Here is a 20801-nt window from a genome sequence, read left to right on the forward strand (position 1 = left end):
CAAATGAAACACATTGGAATCTTTTTTCTCCATGAGTAATTATTCTGTTCAAATAGCATATATGTCTCTCCAGGCAGCAAGTGCTTGGGCTGAATGGATGCTGCCACTGCATAATGGTCCTCAGACATTTGTTTCCTAGGCAACGTGTGGAGAGCATGTGGGGAGGGAGGTATAAAAACACCGGCAGCTCCTCTATGAGTCTTACTCTGAAGTAAATGCACTCACTGTCACATTTTCTCTCCTGATTTTTCACTTTTTGTCTCAAATCACTTGAAGTCTCGGCTCCACAAGTATCTGTTCAAGAATGATGCGCCCTAAAGATTTACGCCAAGGCTCTGGCACTAAGACCTTTTTAGATGCTATGCACGGCGGTAAAGTTCACCTCGCACGCTTTATCCTGGACGCCTTGGACGGACGCATCATCAATTCTAAGACAGAAAACAGCCGCACCCCGCTCATGTATGCTGTCTGCCTGCAAGACCCCGGGACCAGGGCCAAGTTCACCCGCCTGCTGCTGGATAAAGGGGCCGATGTCAACTGCCAGGATGAGGAGGGTCGCACTGCCCTGAGCCATGCCTGTGAGGTGGGTCATCTGGATGTTGTCAAGCTTCTTGTGCAGTTCAATGCTGACCCAGAAGTCTTTGACGCCTGGGGTAACAGCGCTCTAATGTATGGTGCTTTTTCTGGGCACAGCCAGGTCCTGGAGTTTCTTGTCCGGGCTTTCAAAAGACTTGGACTGAGACTGGACAGACCCAATAACGCTGGTCATTCGGCCATAGAGGTAGCCAGGTTCTTTGGACACAAACAGTGTGTGCAGATTCTGAACTTTCCCTGCAGGAGAGGCGTCAGCACAGATGATCCTCTTGCTGATTCAAGGACCATCAGTGAAGGAGAGTGCCAGCTGCCCAAAAGGCTTCCCCGGCACGTTCTGGAGAGGTTTTCCAAGCAGCTGAATAAAAACGAAGACAAACTGCCCGAAGTATTTCAGAGACAGAAGATTGGAGACAGCAGTGGGCTGTGGAGCCGCTTCAGATGTCCGAGGAGTCAGTCTCAAGACGACAACTGTCGCCAAAGCTGGGCTCTGCCTCCTCAGATAGAGAAAAGCAAGACTGAGGGGGATCACAAAGAACTCTTCACCACTAAACAACAGCAGAACTGCCAGTTTAGAGAGCTAAGAGCTAAAACACTGAACTCTCTACCTGAGCCAAGCCAGAGAGACACTGGACTCCAAGAGCCAACCCCAGTTAGTTTTCCTCTCTGGGGAAAAGCAAAGTCATTTAACCTGGACCTTCTGAGCAGCAGAAAGCAGTCTTATCAGGGTGATGTGCACGACATGAGCCTGTCAGCCAGCAAATTAAAGAGAGCCTCACTACAGGATGAGAGATGCCTGATAGATAAGATTGAATGTCAAGGGAACACCCGGGGCCTGACAAATGATTCTGACAAAACTGTCTCCGTGCCAAAACCTCTTTCAAACGGCAAGAGTCAGCCAGTGATGGCACTCGAGGAGAATGTCAAATCACTGAGAGAAGAAGCTAATGACTTGGCTCCATCAGGTAGAAGAGAGCAGCAGAAGAGGGGAAGCTTGGGCCAGACCGACAGACACAACAAGCTGCTTTTTGCCACAGGGGAGGTCCCAATCCGCACCCCGGGGTTCATGGGCCTGGGGACCAGATTGCTGCGTCGGTTCACCGCTCCAGAGTTCATGAGGATGGTGATAGACTGTTCATCTGGCTCCTCAAATGGCCGAGGGAGGATTTCGCGCTCAGAAACCTTCCCTTTCTCGCACACACACCAGCAGGTCAACAGCCAGCCGAGCGTCGACAGCATCAGCGGAGTGAAATGTGAGTTTGAAAGCTGCTCCTCTCAGTCCGCCCTCGATTAGAATAAGAACAGAGTCAAGCAATAGCAGGTGGGGTCAATGCAATTCCATTTCTGGGTCGTATATTCTATTTATTGAGAGAAATAATAACCTTTGCTTGTGATGCAGTTTATGTGTTTCTATGTTAATGAATAACAAGCTTTTAAAGTTATCTGTTCAGTTGCATACAGCTGCTTACATTTTTGCTAAAATATATTTTAAATAATCAGTCAATGGAAATTATTTTTGTTTCACACACATAAATAACATTTATATTGTATGGAATTAAATGGATTTGATATTGCTTCTGTGTTTATAAGAAATATTGTATGTATTAAGCTTGAAGAAATTCACTTTGCAATGTATGAATTATGCTGAATACCTAATAAATACTTTCAAATACCAGTACTCATGTGTATGTTTGTGTGAGTAAACGAGAGAAATGCTGGATTCAATTTGTTCCAATTTCATATGCATCGTTTATTGATTTATACAAAATAAAAATGTGTAATTCTCTTTTCACGAATGACCCACACAGAAATAGAAATACATGAAACGCGTCAACATGTATCCGTGTCTGAATACAAAGACTATGTGCAAAGTGTTTCTCAGCAGCAGGTGGACATCCTGCAGCATCACATGCCAGGCCTGTGTGCTTTATCTAGGCAAACAAATGCAAATTACAGTCATACACATCTTCTGGAGGAGCAACACACACATCTTGTGGTTTTAAAAAGTCTGTCACAATACAAATAGGGCTGTATCAGAAGCAAACACTGAAATGTCACCTCAAACACATCTGTGTGCCTATGTGCTTACACACACATGCACACATACAGACATACGCACATACAACTATACACTCACATTTCAGTAAAAGTAAAATGTAGAATTCATCTCTATATATAATTTACTGCAGTAGATCAGCAAGGTACAAGGACCTAATATTCAGTATTTATTTACATTATTAATTTATCTGCTTTTGTTTCAAGTCCATTAAATAATGAAACCTTATTTGCAACTTCACGTCATACAAACAACCCACAACACCATTTGGAAATAAATATGAAAAAGAGGAATATAGAACTAGTGATTTTCCAATAGTAGCAGCTGGGCTTTCATCTACCCTTGTGTAATGCTAATAAAGGAGAATTGTCTTTCAAATCCCAGTTTAGTACATATTCAAGCATTCGCATTGGGCCAGGTGTGCCTCCATTTGGCCATGCAAAGAGTGTACGGACCAGGTTGTTGTCCAGTTTCCATAACAAAGACAGTGAATGTGCAGAGGTATCTTTATACTTCCTAATAATGTCACAATGAGCTACAGTGTTTTGAGCCTAACACCAGCTTTATAAGCTTTAAACTGCTAGCTATAATGCCCACCACGAACACTATAAAGGATCTTAGAGTAGCACATGTTCATTACATATAGTTACGTGAAATATTGATTTTTGCTGATATGCACCATGTTTGGTTGTGTTGAATCCTACTGAATGTTACAGGAAGCCGATCAATATTCGGATCGAACCCGAGTCCAGTGGTGAGGAATTGCATGCTGCCTTATACTCGCTCCTAAAGTGCTTCTCTCATGCCTGAGACCATGCGGTGTCCGTCAGCCAAACTTGCCGTCCTGCCACAATCACTCTTGCAGCAACATGCTGTCTGGGTCTGCTTCTCTGGAGCTGATCTCCTTTTGGCCTGGGTGCTAGAGGAGTTGGACCTCGATGCTGGTCCACGCCTGGACATATCAGACTGAAGGTGAATGTTGGGGGAGCGGGAGCCCCACTTGGTCAGCAACGGGACATGCGCTTGCGGTACTGCTCTACCAGCGGGACCAGGCACTGAGGTGACCCGCTCTGCAGCAGGAAGGGGTGCTCCAGCAGGTCAGTGGCACTGGCCCGTTCTAATGGGTCCCGGGTCAGCATACGGTCCAGGAAGTCTTTTAAAACTGGAGAGACCTGGAGCACAAAGCAATGGATTCATTTATTTTAACATCAATATATTGTTATTGCAGTAGTTGCTACATTTCGTCAATTATATATATTGACAGCGGAGCTTCGATGTTCTCAACAATGTTTTTCCCTACGTCAAATGTTCAACATATATGTTCCCATGGGTCAATATATTGAAATCTAGTATGGCTTATATCCGACTGATGCCAAACTCACTTTTAGCAGGGAAGATATTTTTCTATCCATCGACATTTAAAAAAAGATGTCCCTTTTGCTTTTTTGCAATTTGAACTATGAAGATGGCCTTTTTTTTCCTATCACTTACTGTACATTGTTGGTTTATATCGACACATATGCATATATATGAACAATTATTAAAAATCATCCAGGCGGTGGCATGAATGTTTACCAAAAAATCAGTTAATCCTTTCAGTAGTTGGTCAGGACATTTTAAACACTGTCATCGCATGGACATGGAAAGAGACTGTGTTGTGACCTTCATTTCTGGCTGTTTCCGTACCTGGGTGACATTTCGGACAGTAGGAGCCAGTTCATCCCTTAGTCTCTTCATAGCTGCTACAGGGGTCTCACTGAAGTACGGGGGCTCTCCATCCACCATCTCCACCACCATGATACCCATTGACCAAATATCCACCTGGTGAAAAATCACACGTTTGAATGATGTAACAGTGCTTACAGAACAGATTGCCACTTTTGGCATGTATGCTACATGACCAAGATCACCACTGTTATTCAGTCTGGATGCCTTTGAATGTTTGCCTCCTCACCTCTGTGCCATATGGTGATTTGGAGATGACTTCGGGAGCCATCCAATAGGGTGTCCCCACCAAAGATTTCCTCTTAGGGATGTCCTTGCTGATTTGAGCACAGAAGCCAAAGTCTGAAAGCTTTACCTGTGGGGAAAAAGAGAAAGGCCTTACTATCAAGACACTCACGAAAGTAAGGAATAAAGGATGTGTAACAACATGTCATACCCGTCCATCTAAAGTGAGCAGTATAGAGTCGCTCTTGATGTCTCTGTGGATGACTCCCTGCGAATGGAGATAGGCCAGGGCTTGCAGAACAGCTTCACACACCGTGGCAATCTGCTCTTCACTCAGCCTACACAATGACACGCATACAAGTTTACACACACATACACAAACAGATATTACATTAACATTTCACATTTTTCCAATACTAGTTACGACAAATCAACAGCCGACAAAGTTGAAATCAATGAGTCACAGCACATTAAAAGCAGCGATAGAGTGGAAGGTTCAAAACAGCAACTCCCACACAGCTGAAGACCAACAAAACATCGTCATTACTCCACAGTGTTAATGTGACTTTGATATTTAAGTGAAAAAACCAAAGTAAAATATAAACAGGAGACAAAAGTCCATTTCAAACAGCAAGCAAGGTCATGTGTTGACTGAAAGTGGGTCACAAAACAGAGTGCTGTATTGTCCTAATCATGATTATTGTCATATTTAAAAGAAAAGCAGGAAATCACTTCATGCATTAACATAGGCAAAAATATTTCACACTACACTGCAGCCAAGGAAAATAGAAAAGGAAAAGGACCCTAATAATTCATTGTTCTTTCAATTCAGTGATGACCTCAGTGTTTGACAAACAGTGTTTGTCAAACAGTTGGCTCATTTTATGTGTCATCTGGCTTGACAGAAATCTTTTCAGCCCTTTGATTCAAGCAAAATACATTGACATCTCAAAACAATTATGCCCTGTCAAAAGTCTACTCCCTTCTACAGGTCGATATATTTTCATTAATGTTGATGTATGCGCTACTGGACAAAAGCATCGGGAAATAAAATCCTCACTGAAAACTGACTTTCCACCTGGCATCTAAACATGCACAGATTTGATTACGTAATCAAATTATTTATTGGAGTGAGACAGAAGGCTGAATGACAGTCTTTGTGAGTATTTTTTCTGTTGGTAACCATCACTGTTCCCTACACAGCCGATACTATACTACCCCCTTGTGGTTGATTTAGTTATTAAAAATGATATCATAACCCGAACAGAAATGCACCAATGAAGCTTAAAATAATCCCCTAGGGGGGCTCATACCTGGTTTCAGATACAATGTTGGTCAGTGCTCCACCCTGTAGATACTCCATGATAACCCACAGCTCCTCCTCCACCAGGGCTGACTTAAACATCTCCACCACATTCCTGTGTTGATAGTCTCTCATGATGACAACCTGCAATACAACATTTACGTACAAATCTAAATATTTAGAGATACAAAATGATTGGGCCACTTTTGGTTTCTTCAATGTGATAATATGCAACAGTTTTTAGCAAACTCAACTTCTTGTGTGCAATCATCAGAGTACCTCTTTAAGTAAGCATTAAATGAACATTTTGCTTAAATTAAACTTGCCCTATGCCCATTTTAGAGGCTTTTAGGACTATGCTAACTTGGCACTTAGCACCTCTGTTGAAAAATAATGGATGCTCTTGGCAAAGATAAGCATTAGAAATGTTGAATGTAAAAATCATGCTTAGTTGAAGTGCTGTAGAAGGCTCTTGCGGCCTCCACCTGTACAGGCTGTCTAGTGCAAGCCCTTTCTTGCCCATACCTCTACAACAGAGGAGGGGAATGCAAAGTTAGTACAGCCCATGTAGCCACATTCCTGTGAAATGAACTGGAGGTTTAAAAAGGGGAACAGTTCTTTATATGCTGGACCTCATCTGTTTCCGTAATCTTAAAAGCATTGTGTGTTGGCAATTTGTGTCTCGCTTTTGTGCGACTCACAAATTGAACATTATACCTCATTGAAGAGCAACTCTCTCCTTTGCTGCCGCCGCAAGTCCATCATCTTCACGGCCACCTGCCTGCCGCTGTGCTTCTCTGTAGCGATACACACTACCCCCGTCGAGCCCTCCCCAATCTTCACAAAGTTCTCCAGATAAGACCGTGGATCACCCTTGTCCACCACCATCTGCAGAGCCGCTTTAAACTGTTCATGGGTAACCTTTGGTGGGTCCGGCGGTGGTCTGGGTGAAGGATGTAGTGGTGGTCTAAAAGCAGGGGAGCAAGTGCCTGGAGGGCTGGTGGCTAGTGAGCCTGTTGGGGAGGGTCGAGGCTGGGAAGGGCTGTCTTGCCGGGGGTAGGGAGGATTGGGACATCCAGAGTGTCTGAGGAAGGGGTCGGGCCCATTTGGCCTCAGCCCCATGTTAGGCGACAGGCCAAGTGTGTAACTAGCCGAGGAGCGCACTGTTCGCTGGGGTCTGATGCCGCCCACAAGAGGACTGCTGTTGCCAGTGGGCAAGAAGCCCGAGTGGTACCTTACTGCCGAGTCTGCCTGTATAGTAAAAAAGAAAAGGGTGATGAACATTAAGGGAGGGAGCTGAAAGAGAGTTGGCCGCTTGCCTGGGGTTCAAGACCTGCTTTTAAAAGTGAAGGTATTTCAATAAGTGAAACTTATTCTGCATTCACTTCACCTGATTTGACCCATGTAAAGATGTTGCGTTGCGGACCCAAGTGTCCCGTTCTGATCTTGCCAAACACACCACCTCTAAACTTTTACAACCCCTCTGGCACTTTAAACCCACATTTCATATTTGAACCCTAACCATTAATTTACATAGTCAACCCCAGAGCTTTAATCCCCTTTAGTGTAAAGCCAATCAATACGCCTCACTAAAATTTCCACAACCTAAGCATGAAATGATTTTGTGACCAAAAACTTGTATTTGATTCATTCAGAGCTCATGCGAAAACATGTTGAGTATTAATATGATGCACATAACGTTAGCTTAAATAAGCATATATTGTGAATTCTATGAATAATGTATTACCAGTGCACTTCGCCACAAAAATTGTGCAAAGTAACTGCTGCAACGACAGGCTTACTTTCAGGTCATAGGAAGAGTACGGCCTCCCGGGGCTGTTCTGGGGGTGCATGTACATTGGTACGTTGGGCCGGAACTCTGCAGTGACTGCAGCTTGATCGCCTTGGGGTTGCTGTACAGTCATAGCTGGGCTGTAAAAACAAGCTATAGGTCTCTGGTTTTGTGGCATTCCCCTGGGCATCTGGAAATCTCTCTTCCATATAACCCTCTCATGAGCGCTGCCCACCTCACCGCTCATATAAGCCCCGTGACTTAACACTGGGATGTTCTGGGACTGCAGCGGTTGCGAGGGTCCCTCCAGGGAGCTGACGCTGACTTCATATGTGGACCTGGCTTTTGGCAATATCCCATTGGGCTGCAGAGTGATGCTCTTCTTCATTCCCAAGTAGGGGGTATTGGTCTCACTGTGGATGTTCCTTGCCCTGTCCCTCCACTGACCCACATCCTCGTCGTCGTCATCATCCTGGGTAAGGCCCTCGTACTGGTAACAGTCTCCCTCGTTCACCTCCCCAAGCCTTCCTAGTGACTGGGCCCTCTTCCTGGCAGAGGGGCTGCTCTTCCTCAGAGAGTTTGAACTGGTCACAGACAGTCGGTTCATATCGTTGATCATGGCCGCAATGTAGTCTCCGTGACCGATCATGCTCCCCCGCACAATTGTCTGAAAGAAGAGAGGCGTTTATCTTATCACATTGCACTTGCCATGAACACATTATAGTAAGGTTTTGGACTGAAAGGAATAATGAGGGTGACATAATCATTGCTCAGAGGCGAGTTAAATTTAGACTTGAGAATCTGTAAAGGGCGTCTTTGTCATTCTTCAAAGACAGCAACTTAAATGATTTCCCCGGTGGCTTATTCTGACAATACATTGACAAATATACCAAATTAATCTATCAGGAGACACGTCAGAGTCTGTACAACTGCTTCTACGTTGCAACATCTTGACATCACAGATAAATGATACCACAGCCTTTCAGATGGTATGCAAAGAAAGCAGGCATGCAAAGGCAAACCTGTCCTGACAGAAATTATTAGACAAACTTAAGATCTTTTGCCAAAGCAGTGATACTATTGCAACTATAAGAGAGGGTGCGTGGTGGCTCATTAGTGTCTCTCAGGCTAGAGTCATCTTCAGTTCACAGCCAGTCAACAGCCTCTCCTGTTTCTCTGGTTCGGTGCCATTACATCTGCACAGGGGGTAGAAGTCAGATGACATCTCACCTAGGTATAGCACCTCTCTGAGAAGAGAGAGTGGCAGGTGATAATGGTGATATATCCTGTACTTGAAGATGATGTAATAGATATTTTATCAGATTTCACACAGCATTTTTCTCTTTATCAGTGAAATCTGAGTCTGAAGTGCATTATGAGGTTATTGTAGGTAGCACTGCACTCATCTTGATGACGCTATTAAAACCATAAATCTGACCTAAGAGCTGGAAATATGCAACTCATATTGAACTGCATTAATCGCACTAGGGAACTAATAAAAAGTTGGTGTTTTATTTTTGGGAGGATCACAAACAGAATCGACCGTATGAGCATAGAAATCCTGAGATTTGCAGGCTTTATCACTAACTAGCATTTCCACTGCTGTACCTGCACTTTTTTTTATCCCTCCGGCTTGACATCTGTGGAAAGGTACCATGGACTGTTATTAATTGCCTGCATGGAGTAATAAATCTTGCAGCCCCTCTGAGTATTCAACATTGTACAGTCAGTGTACACAGCAGGGTCATTATCCCAGCCCCATGATAGATAAGAAAGCAAAAAGATAGGAAAGGGAGCAGGCCTTCCTTCCAAGTTGTCATCAGAGGATAATGGCATGTTCTGAGACAGCAAGATCACTCTGCAGCTCAGAAGGATACTTCTGCATCCATACAAGATTTATGCATCAGTCTCTCTGAGATTATTTTATGTACACAACTAACGACAGCTTAATGATTTTGCTAGTCGAATGATACACTAGTCATTAATAATCAGTTCAAGGTAAGGTTAGTGGATCAATAAAGAGTTGAATGGAAGGTGTGGTTTACCTTCCTTGGCCTCAGCTCCACCTCTGTGATCCTCGAAGGGTCCACCATGGGTTTGGGCCTGCGCAGGTTCTCTATCAGGCTCTGCCATTGTGTCGGTAGGCCCACAAAGCAGCCACGCTTGTTGTCAAATGAGGTGTGGACACGGTGCTCAAAGTTCTTAGGCGCTGATATCTCGGGCCTCTTCTTTTTCTTCTTGCGAAACATCGTCAGATCCACAAGGACGACAGCGTGAACGTTTCAAAATGCCCCTGTAACAGAAAGATTCAGCCTTCAGTAAAAATGTCAGATGAAACATGATCACAGAATTGTAATTTTTACATTTCTATTGAAGCAAGCCTTTTCTTTCCCAGTGATCAAATCAATGTAGCCCCTGACTTTCCCCTTTATTATCTATGTAACAACATTGAAATTAGGCATGACAACTTGGAGAAAATATTCAAACGGCTCTTCTAAGCTGTTCCATTTTTGGGATATGAATGTCACTGCCTTGCTGGCTGTAACAAGCTTGTGCCTCTGACAATGGCTCCAAGGAGAGAGGACGGATTTGTAAGCACATGTGTAATGAAGGATATCTGGTCAATCAAGGCTTATTCATTCACTGTGCCATTTTACTGATGAGCATGCGGCTGGGTTGGCCAGGGCCCACAGGCTTTCAGTGCTTTAGCAGGACGACACACAGACACAAACACAAGCTCATGCAAACACACACAAATATCCTATGGCAGGCTATCCTTCATAAACCCTTTATTACTCTTTCATATCCCATCCTAATTAGTACCTCGTGTGCCTATGATTGTGGTGAGCGTAACCACTTATCCTTGGATGGATGGCCATGGGTTTGGCGAGGCACTAACTGGGTTTTTACAGTATGTTAAGCTTTATTTTCCATTCAAGTGTAGGGGGGGAGAAAATACATTACATCTCATTTCCTCAGCTGCACAGCTGTACTGAGAGATAATCACTCAAATGTAAGTATCATGATTAGTATTAATACTGTTTCATAGCCCTCAGTATGGAGGACGTGCAGGCTAGCTCTGTGGCTCTAGGGTGGCAATGCTGGTCTGTTGGTCATTTGTAACCAAAAGATCTCGACAACTATTGGATGCATTGCCATGGAAGTTGGGAGAGACACTCGTGGTCTCCAGAGGATGAACACTGATGACTTCCTCCTAATCCTCCTAATCTTTCTTGGACCATCCTCCGGTGAGATTTTGGTTTGTCACCATATATAACCAATTACACATTGTTACTGCAAATTATTGATGAGAAGAAAAGTCAAACATTGAATTCAACTAAAGGGAAAAGGAGAAAGAAGCGATGTGTGTTGTCAAAATGACAATCCCTCCTTTCTCCGAGGAGTACCAAATGGGTTTACATAGCAAATCAATTACATTTTTAGTGTAAAAAGAAAACACAGCGAGAAAACAGATAATTGGGCTATGTCATATTAAAGGGATGCTTTGAATGTTTGAAGGAGTTTTGCTTAAGGGACTTATCCATAATCAATGTATTACCAACAGTAGATGTTGGTTGGTATGCTCTCAGTTTGGAGAAACAGGAGTTACCGTAAGTTAGCTAAGCGATGTGCTGATGTGGATAAGGTCAGCCCCACATTTAATGTTAGCCCTCTGCAATGGTGAATAGTATATATTTAGAAGATTTTTCACAACTCTACTTTGTCGCCTGACATCCCTATGGGTAACTGAAGTCGCAACCTATGATCTTGTCAAAGCCACGAGACACCTTTGATTAAAAAAAAGGAGGAATTTTACGTCGGACAACACAAGAGTTGCTTCCTACCCCTGACTTTGATTCATTAGGTTGTTTGTGGTAATCTACAAAGTCACAAACTACACCAAGCTTTTGTAATGTTACCTCAGTTTCATGGTTGAGTTGTTAATAACCAGCAGGAGTGTCTGCTTATAGTCAGGTGTCCTACTAATTAGCACATTAGTACCCTAACACACTAAACTAAGTTGGTGAACAAAAGTGATTCCTGCTTAACATGAACATAGAAGCATTTTCACTTTGAGCTAGTAAGCATGCTGATGTGACCATTAAGCTCAACGCACCTTGTGACCATAGACTCTTGTTTGTATTGAATGTCTATGTGAGCAGAATGTAGCACTGAAATGCCCTGATTTGTATGGCCAATGCAGAGCCTACAAGGTGCCCCTACAATATCAGATACAATCTCCCATCATGCTCTGTAAAATAGTGGGAGTTGAGGAAATGTGTTTCAGTCATCCAGGGCTCAGCAAGAGATCACGCTTGCAACCTCTCTCTCCTCCACCCCCAGACCACTACGTCTCTAATCGGCATCAATGCTGCCTGTTATGAGCTGTATCGGTGACTACCCCACACCACTTGCCCTACTGCATCACTAGAGGGTAAAAGGAGGTCAGGCCCACTGGTCAAATCAACTAAACCTGCCTCATTATAGGAAGGCGGGGTGAGTGTTGATGGGGGGTGTCTTCCTCCAAGGATAATTTAATCCCAAGGCTAATATGCTAAGTGTTGCGTAAGCGTATCCCTCTGTGCTCTCCCTATGTACATAATGTGGTGCTCGGAAGGACTTTAATTCCATATGACAGGGACATTATGGTTTGCAGGCTCTCAGGAGGTGCGGAGAGAAGACTCAGGGCTGAGATTATAGTCACACCTGCATGAGACAGGGACCAAGTTCAATCCTACAGACACAGAAAGGCTTTTAAGCATCAATTGCGGCTGCTTTTTGTTTAACGAACGCTTGAGAAAACAAGCTGAGAAACAGAAGATTGCCATCTCTGCTTTTCCCGTCTTTTATATCTGCTTAGATAGCTATTTAAAAGATGTTGGCATTGCCTGAACAAATATTTACACATTGCGCTCATGTATCCTTTTACAAGCAGATCAATCAATATTTACTCATGAGTCAAATCCAAACTGCTAAAGTCCTCAAGTGCCAGCAATAATGGGGTGATAACAGAGCAAATAGAAAGGCTTCTTTGTAAAGCATCAAGATTTATCCATTTAAAGCTGCAGAGAAGAGAACATATCACATTATTCACCCTCGTTTTTCGAACCAATGTGATATAAGAGGCAAGTAGAAACACGCATACACTTTGTTGATTCATGCTCAGGCAAAATGAATTAAAACGTTGATGCAATTATTGATTTACAAGCTTTAATCACAAGCAACTGGCCCTATATTGACCCCTCTCACTCTGCCAAGCTTATGACTGTCTTGATAACCATATGCCATTGATTTCTGAGCCAGTAGTATAAATAAGTATGCAGAGAGCTGAACTTGCACAGCGCCTGATCACGCTTTCTGGTCACATCCCTCTAAACTGCAGGGACTTGACCCTATGCCTCAGTGGCTTGTCTTGGATCTATCAAAGTGCTGAGGCAAAACTCAGCAGGCGGCTGTCAGGGAAATGAAGAGCCAAAGAGGATGAGGTCACTTCAAAATTGTGTATATTAGGTATTTCTCTTCATACAACTGTGTGTAGGAGCAAATGATAATAAATACACTTGAAAATCCACAAATCAGTGGAAACTAATATCTCACAGACAGAAAAATTACAAAGGTCTAAAGCTGTTCGTATCTGCTTGTCTGACTTACCACAAACCGCTTAATAAAAAAAGATGATGAAGCATGCAGGTTTTGACATCACATTTTCCCATCATAACCGCCACAGCTTTACATCCCTCTTCCCGGCAGAAATGAATCATATTCTTAACCCAAAACTAACCACTTCACCTGACGGCGCATGCGGGCCCCTTCATGCCATGCAGAAATGCAAGCAGGCAATCCATACGTTTCCCACACACAACATGACTGATGAGGAAAGGGCATGCTCACATTTCTCTCATGTTCAAATCACCCCGAGCAGGTTGCGTTGCAGATGAGTGGGAGGGGATCGACAGATAAGAGAGATATTGGATTTGCACGATGTTAGTGCTCCAAGCTCTGTTGAATGATTTTTTTTTTTTCCCATTTGCCCTGATTTCTGCTTCAACCTTTCTGTTGGCATGCATGCAGAAATGTAGCGAGTGTGCAGGTGACTGTGCACGCAGGAGGATTAGTATGGTGTTCAGTCCTTCACTGATCTAATTTTAGGACACATCATGCAACCCCCTCTCCTCTCTGGCTCCAGACGCGTGTTTATTTTATACAGGATTCATGTCAAATAGTGAGGTGAGGGTGGGAGAAGATGGAGATAAGGTAATCCCCTCTTTGTGTTTGTCGATGCATGTATTGCATAAGAGCGCTACGCTGAATTACAGGGGGCTTCATCTATTTTATAGTGGCATAGATAGCAATCAGCTGCTGTTTTTGGACTCTGCGGTGCAGCGTGGGGGGCTTAGAGATTGCCCTTATATCAGCTTCATTATGATGACCGTTCTGCCCTTTGAGTGTAATGAGACTGGTTCTCAAGAGGGAAGAAGGGGTTGGTCATCTCTCCCTTTTCCTTCAGCTTTGTAAAACACACACACATACACGCACCATCTGAGGGCATAAAAAAATACAAGAGCTGGACGTGACCGGACGGTACAATAGCAGTGTTTATGATTTAGGTGGATGTCTGTTTTCTCTTTGAAGTCACCTCTGCAGACATGGGAGGATTGCCAATAGGAGACAACAATTGATATAATAAGATGTGTTCAATGACACGGAATAACACGTTACTGTCATGCATATTTTATGTTATTGATCTGAAACATCATGCTTCGAAAAGTGCTTTGAATAAAAGGAATGTTTCAGTATGGCACACATCTCCTGCCTCTGCAAAGTTGGTCATTGGGTAAATTTGGCATAGCTTGTGAGCTTTTTTTTGTAGCCATGCTAGCAGCTAGTGGTGGTCATGTCGGTTGTTTAGTTGGTTGGTTTGTCGCTCAGTTTGAACTCTACATTGCTCCAGACTGAAACGTTTCAGCAACAACGTGATGGATTGTCATGCGTTTTCAGGAGGGTGAATCCGTTTGTCAATAAACCCCTTGAGATTAACCATTCTGTTTTCAACGGAGCCCTCAAAAAGACAGAAAATACAGTAAAATCATGACAAAATACAAGTATACACAAGTACCTAAATGTACACGTAAATCTATAGTTTTGTAATAGTTTGGGTAATTCCCAGACCTTTCCTAATGCCCAAATCTACTAAACTTTGGTCTGAAATATATGCAAAAACAGTGGCAGTTGGAGATCATTGAGCGCTTCCAAAGCCATGCCCTATCTCACAATGCTAACGCTAGGGGAAAACTATTTTTTGTATCTGCCCTGTGACTCAGCACCAAAAACAACACATCCTTACAATGGAGGTAATGAGCACATTCCCATCAGCCTAAACGGCACATGACAACTGAACGTTAGCACTCTCATTGTGAGCATGTTAGCATTTACATCAAAGCAACACTATTCATAGTTAAACCCTCACAAAGATAACATGACTTGAGTCTATTTGTCTGCGATATGCTTGACATTGAAGCAGCTACTTGGAACTACAAAAGCTTTAGCAAAAAATAGAAACTACAAGTGAGGATGTGTGCCATTTTTGCTAAAGCAGTCAAACAACACCTTTCTCAGTACAATAAAAAATAGTCAGAGGCAACAATATTCATTGAAATTATATTACATTCTGCATTTACATTTCAGTTTCTTTTAAATTGGGTATTAAGCAGCAATGACCTATATTCACACAGAGAGTTCATGGATAGTGACATATCTTCAGTATTTTAAATGTCACATAACTCGCAGCGATGCGTCATGTGTAGGCTTTCACTCAAACCTCTTTATTAAGAAGTTCAAGTCTGAAATGGTTTGAAGTCCTAGAGCATTACAATTCTGAGAAAGTAAACAATCAAATAGCCTGTCTGTCACTTTCTTGTGCACTGAATGAGTAAGAAAAGGCCTCAGGATTGGGTGTGTATAGGACATTTGTGATGTCCGTTGCCAACAATGTGAGCTGTCAGCTCTTCAAGGGCAGAGATCTGCGCAGGAGTGAGCATCAGTCTTGTGTTAATATTGACAGGAGGAAACAAGAAATGAGAGGGAGGAGAGAAAGTGTTGGAGGAAAGGAGAGTGTGGACACGGTGAGACTTAAAAAGAGGTGGAAGGGAAGAAAAGGACAAATTAAATGAATGAAGATGTTAAATAGGTGATCATAGATTTAAATGTCAGAGCCTTGAAAGTTAATCTTCACACATTTTTATTTCTTACTTAATGGCAAGAATAGCAGGAATCTTCTTAGGATGTAACCGCTTTTCTCTGTCATCTTAGGCAGCTTTGTCTGCAGTAAACAAGCCACTGAAGGGGATTTGAGGACAGGACACTTGCATCAACAGAGGGCGTATATCATTCTGTCACCTGACATATTGGGACTGATTCTCCCAGATGAGATAATGGACAAGAAAACTAGTTTGTTGTGCCCCTCAGCTAAGAGCATGGCCATAAAGGTACAGTAAAAGCTATAATCACATTCTCCAAACACCTTAACATAATGACATTGTAAAAGCAGCACTTCTAGCATCCTGGGGCCTTTATGGGATGTTGGATTGATGCTGACACAACACTAAAAAACACACTCCTAACTCGGGAAGTATGCTTTTCCATGCAGTCAAACAATATATATATATATATATATATATATATATATATATATAGTAGCTAAGGGCTATTCAGGAGAGTACAGAAATGCAGCACTGACCAACACTCTGTTTAATTAAAGATCCTCTTGGCTCTCACAAGTGCTTTGAACAATTTGACGCTGTGCTGATAGAGACGTATGATCAGCCTGGACCAATAGTACGAGCCCAACTCTTCCCTCTTGGGTCTAATTTATTGATGCGCCAGGCCTCAGCGCAAGCTTTACTGTACGCGCATGTCCTTATGAAAGCTTTGATTTATATATTTTTTGCCCGGGCCTCAGTGTCTCTCCCAGGGACAAAGCTGTAACCATTTTTAACATCAGACTCCTTTACAGTATCAATCTGTGCCGGCTCTGCTGCCGTCCCATGTCACCCAGCGTGGGCGCTGTTTCAGCCCACAGAGGGGAATCATGGCACGCTGCTCTAATTTAGATGCCGTTTTAATCCTTAGTGCTTGGCGTCTTATGGTCGTTGATGACGCTAAGCTGCTAATGCACGCCGCACCCTACATAGGCAGACATGACACAAGCACTGAAAACAATTGTGAAAACAGTAGGGCTTCTGACAATGATGTAACACCTACACCTGCATGCTGTCATGTATCAAGACACGATCACTGCCTGTCCTGTCCTGTTTCTCACTACATGGACTAGAGTCTGTGCTGAGGGTTTGTGTTGCGCCAATAGGAAAGGGTCGAAAAAAGATGGCCCCAAAAGAACTTCGACACAATTCCTAAGCGGAGCCAAAACATCTCACTAAGTGAAGCAGAGGTCCAGCTGTGTGTGTCTGTTTGTGTGTGTGCAATCACCAAAGAGACCTTCTCTGTCACATCCTCTACCCTTTTTCTCATCCTCCGTCTTCTTGAATATCAATGAGTAACCTGAGACACTAACACATGGTCAGTTACATCATCCGACTGAAGTATTGCACTACCAAAGACACTAATTCAGAAAACCTACAGCTGCGGATCTTATCTAATTCCTTGCGTTGATTACTTTAAGTCTTTGTCTGAGTCACAACTCTTAAGCAAGTGCGTGAATGTCACAACTCTGTCAATAAGAATGAGTGCAATGGTGACGCTGAAGCATTGGAAGAAACTAAAATCTATACACCTCTTTAAAACACCTTAGCCTCAAATTGATTTTCACTGGGTGGTTCAATGTAGCATCTAATAGAAAGACTAAAAGAGAGACTCTGCAAGTCTGTTTTCAACAGCATGGAGCGGCTTCCTTAATGTCTTAAATTCAAACAGAGCACAGTTCAAACATCGCCTCCCACTTTCAAGCAAGCTCTAACACAACAGGTTTCCAATTATTACATTTATGGATGAAAGTCTATTATGTTAACAAAATACAGTCACATGTCAAAGCACGCATCTACTGCTGAGTGTGTATATATACTTAATTCCTCTGGTAGGACCTGAAAGATCACCTTAGCGTTCACACACACACTTGAACCCACACACAATGGTAAAAACAGGAAGCTCCTGTTTTCAGTGTGGCAGTGCCAATGTCTGTGTTTGTAAAGGGTGATCCATGTTGAGGGAGACAATATTTTTGGGATTGTTGTAACCTTTTTCTTTGAAATAGAGGTTGAGGAGAGAAGCGACAGAGGCACAGAGGGAGAGAGGGTATGTGGGGTTTTTGAAGAGGAGGGGTGAGCATAAGGTGAAGGCTCTTTTGAGATGCAGTCCTTCAATGAATACATTCTCTCTGTCTTCCCTTTTTTTCTCCTTTTCACCCTGCCACCAGCACCTGGCTGCATTGCATTCTGCTCCTCTCCACCTCCTTCTTCTCGTCCTCCACCACGGCTGATGCCTACCGACTACCCCACTCCTTATCGATGACATTAAGCCTATTTTCCCTTTTCCTCCCAACCACCTCCCCCTCATTACCCAACTCTCCTTACCGTGGAAGCTGAATCTCTGGAGGGATAAATCATTGTTAGAAGAGGGATAAAATATATAAAATGTGCCATCCCCCTTACCTTGCCGCGTAGTGAAGAAGGGAGCCTCTCTCCACCAGGAAGGATTTGGAGCAAGACTGAGCACATACACTATTGTACACTCACATTCACACACACACTCACACACACACGGACATACACGTTGCTCTCCTTCTCTCTCATACGACGACGAGGAGCTCTCAAGCCAACGCACACTGCAGGCTGCCGCTTGCCTGGGAAAGCCTGATGCGTTCCTCCCTCCAGGCAGAAGCACACATCTCAAAGGCTCTTTGTTGGGACTGATTCATCCCGGGCTCCGAGGCTGAGTGCTGTTCCGTGTGCCGGTGCCTGATCCTGGACACACAGGCTGTCCGTACAAAAGGGGGACAAAGCCATGAAGAGGAAAGGCAGCATCCAGGAGGAGAAAATACCACGGCCCCATACAGTTCCTTCCATCCCCCCCCACTCCCTCTCCTGCTCTGGTTTGCTGTCTCTCTATCTCTCTCTCTCACACACACACACACACACACACACACACACACACACACACACACACGCTCTCCCTCCCACCTTCCTCTCTCTCTTATCACTTCCCTCCTTCTCTGCCTCCTCCCACTCCCTCATTGGGCAGCAAAAGAATTGATAGCAGCGTGTGCATGTGTGCCGGTTTCCAGTGACTGTAAGGAGAGGAGAGCTTCGACTCACCTCATCACCTGGGATACCTTTCACCCTTCCTCTCCCCCTCCCTCACTGCCTTCCATCTATCTGTCTCCTTTGCACGTAATATGGGTGATATGCGAACACGAGTGCGCTGCGTTCGCCCAGTGTGCTGCTGTTCAGTCAAATGCATTATCCATGAAATGACAGGGTTAGGGGTGGCAGATGGCAGGAGGGGTTGTTGTAGCTGTAAAGCATTGAAGAGGAGGAGGGTGGGGGGGGGGGGCAGAGAGCAGGGCTATTTCTGTAGAGGGTGCAATCCTCGTTCTCCCAATTTTTGGAGTTCACTGTGACCCAAAAATCTTTGTGGGTGAAGAAGTTACAACACTGCCACAGAGTAGCATGCTCATTATTTAACTGAAGCATTCCTCTCACTCTTTTTTTACCACAATCATTTCCTGAATAATTTATACATCAGCATAAGAGCAGACACAAAGCAGGAAAATGTATTAGGGTCAAGTCGTGCAGAAATGGTTCGCAGTCTGAGCCAGAATTGGGGCATACATGTTCTACACGGCGCTTGGATATGATGAGACGCTTGCAGAGGCACTATAACAAGCTGTAAGAATGATTTTCCTCCGTACACATCAAATAAACTCAAGGAAAAAAGGCTCCACTGAACCAATCTGCATAACAATGACACATTTGCCTGTTGGGGGTATAGCAGACACGACCCCTCCCTCTCTTCCACTCTTTCTCGTGAGCATTATTGTCACAGATATTTATTTGCTTGGCTGTATTTCTACTGCCTCGCATGCCTTGCTTCTCTGGTATCTTTTGAGTTCAGAGCTGCGAGCACCATTAAAAGGTCTTGTAATGTATGTCTTTATAGGCAAACATTTGCAGTTATCACAAAAACAGTCGTGTTTGCTTTCTGCTATCGGCTGTTATCTGCATGGACAATGTGAAGGGAAACTACATGGTTTAAAACATCAATAAATGTATGCTAAAAATAAATGCTTTTTCTTTCTTCTTTTTAACCTAAATACTTTTTATTTGAACTCACAAAAAAGGAACAGTTATTTTAAGTGGAAAGGTGTGTTTATTTTAAGTGTATTTTTTTATCTTTCTATTATTTTCTGTAATTATTTAGTTTGCCTTGTGCTGTTTATGTGAGTTATATGTATTGTCTTAACTCAGTGTTATTTGATCAATCTTTTTTAGCATGCATCCATAGAGAGAGACATTGTTATGTTAACTAAGATCTTTTGGGATTCAAGAGGTTTATTTAAATGTATTTGTCAGCTTCCCTGTCAGACTCCATGACCTTGCTGAAGCACCTCCTGAAAACACTTAACCCCCCATTTGGATAAATAGTAGAAACCGGCTTGTGATGTAAAAAAGGGCTTACAGTGACGAGAGCCGTCTTAAACCACCAGTGTCATTAAAACGAAAGCCCAGGGGCTGTATAAGTGATACTGCCTTAATGGTTTGCATATCAATTCATTCTATTGTTTTGGATGAAACTGTTAAGGATTACACCAGGGGTTATCAGGGTTCAACCTATATAGCTATAGCAAATGTAATTTATTGTCATAATCCAGTGACATTTCCAGATGACCTTTAAATCCTTTCTTATTCTGTAAGAGTGAGGCAACTACCGTACTGCAGAAATGAAAACAAAGCTATGACTTACAAGGTACTGGAAGCCACAACTATGAGACAGAAGTCACAATTATGACATACTAAATCGAAATGACGAAAACAATAGATCAAGATAATGGGATAGTCAGTCAAAAACTCCTCACTTGCTCCTACAAGTGAAGTCAT

The 20801-nt window shown here is 43.2% G+C and overlaps 2 protein-coding genes across 2 annotated transcripts; one reads left to right on the plus strand and one right to left on the minus strand.

The window, feature by feature from the left end:
* Positions 1-222: 222 nt before the first annotated feature.
* On the plus strand, positions 223-2110 carry LOC134881926 (inversin-A). Its single transcript, XM_063909536.1, has one exon. The coding sequence runs from the start codon at positions 305-307 to the stop codon at positions 1883-1885; it is 1581 nt and encodes a 526-aa protein (XP_063765606.1). The 5' UTR covers positions 223-304; the 3' UTR covers positions 1886-2110.
* A 201-nt stretch (positions 2111-2311) lies between these two features.
* LOC134881003 (serine/threonine-protein kinase PAK 4) lies at positions 2312-18804 on the minus strand. Its single transcript, XM_063908084.1, has 9 exons — positions 18357-18804; positions 9738-9985; positions 7703-8359; positions 6618-7151; positions 5911-6044; positions 4809-4935; positions 4602-4727; positions 4334-4468; positions 2312-3819 (listed from the first exon to the last, which is right to left on the minus strand). Exons 2-9 carry the CDS (start codon positions 9939-9941, stop codon positions 3652-3654), a joined length of 2085 nt encoding a protein of 694 aa, XP_063764154.1. The 5' UTR covers positions 9942-9985; positions 18357-18804; the 3' UTR covers positions 2312-3651.
* Between the last annotated feature and the right edge of the window lie 1997 nt (positions 18805-20801).

Source organism: Eleginops maclovinus, chromosome 19, assembly GCF_036324505.1.
Source record: "Eleginops maclovinus isolate JMC-PN-2008 ecotype Puerto Natales chromosome 19, JC_Emac_rtc_rv5, whole genome shotgun sequence".
Taxonomy (NCBI): domain Eukaryota; kingdom Metazoa; phylum Chordata; class Actinopteri; order Perciformes; family Eleginopidae; genus Eleginops; species Eleginops maclovinus.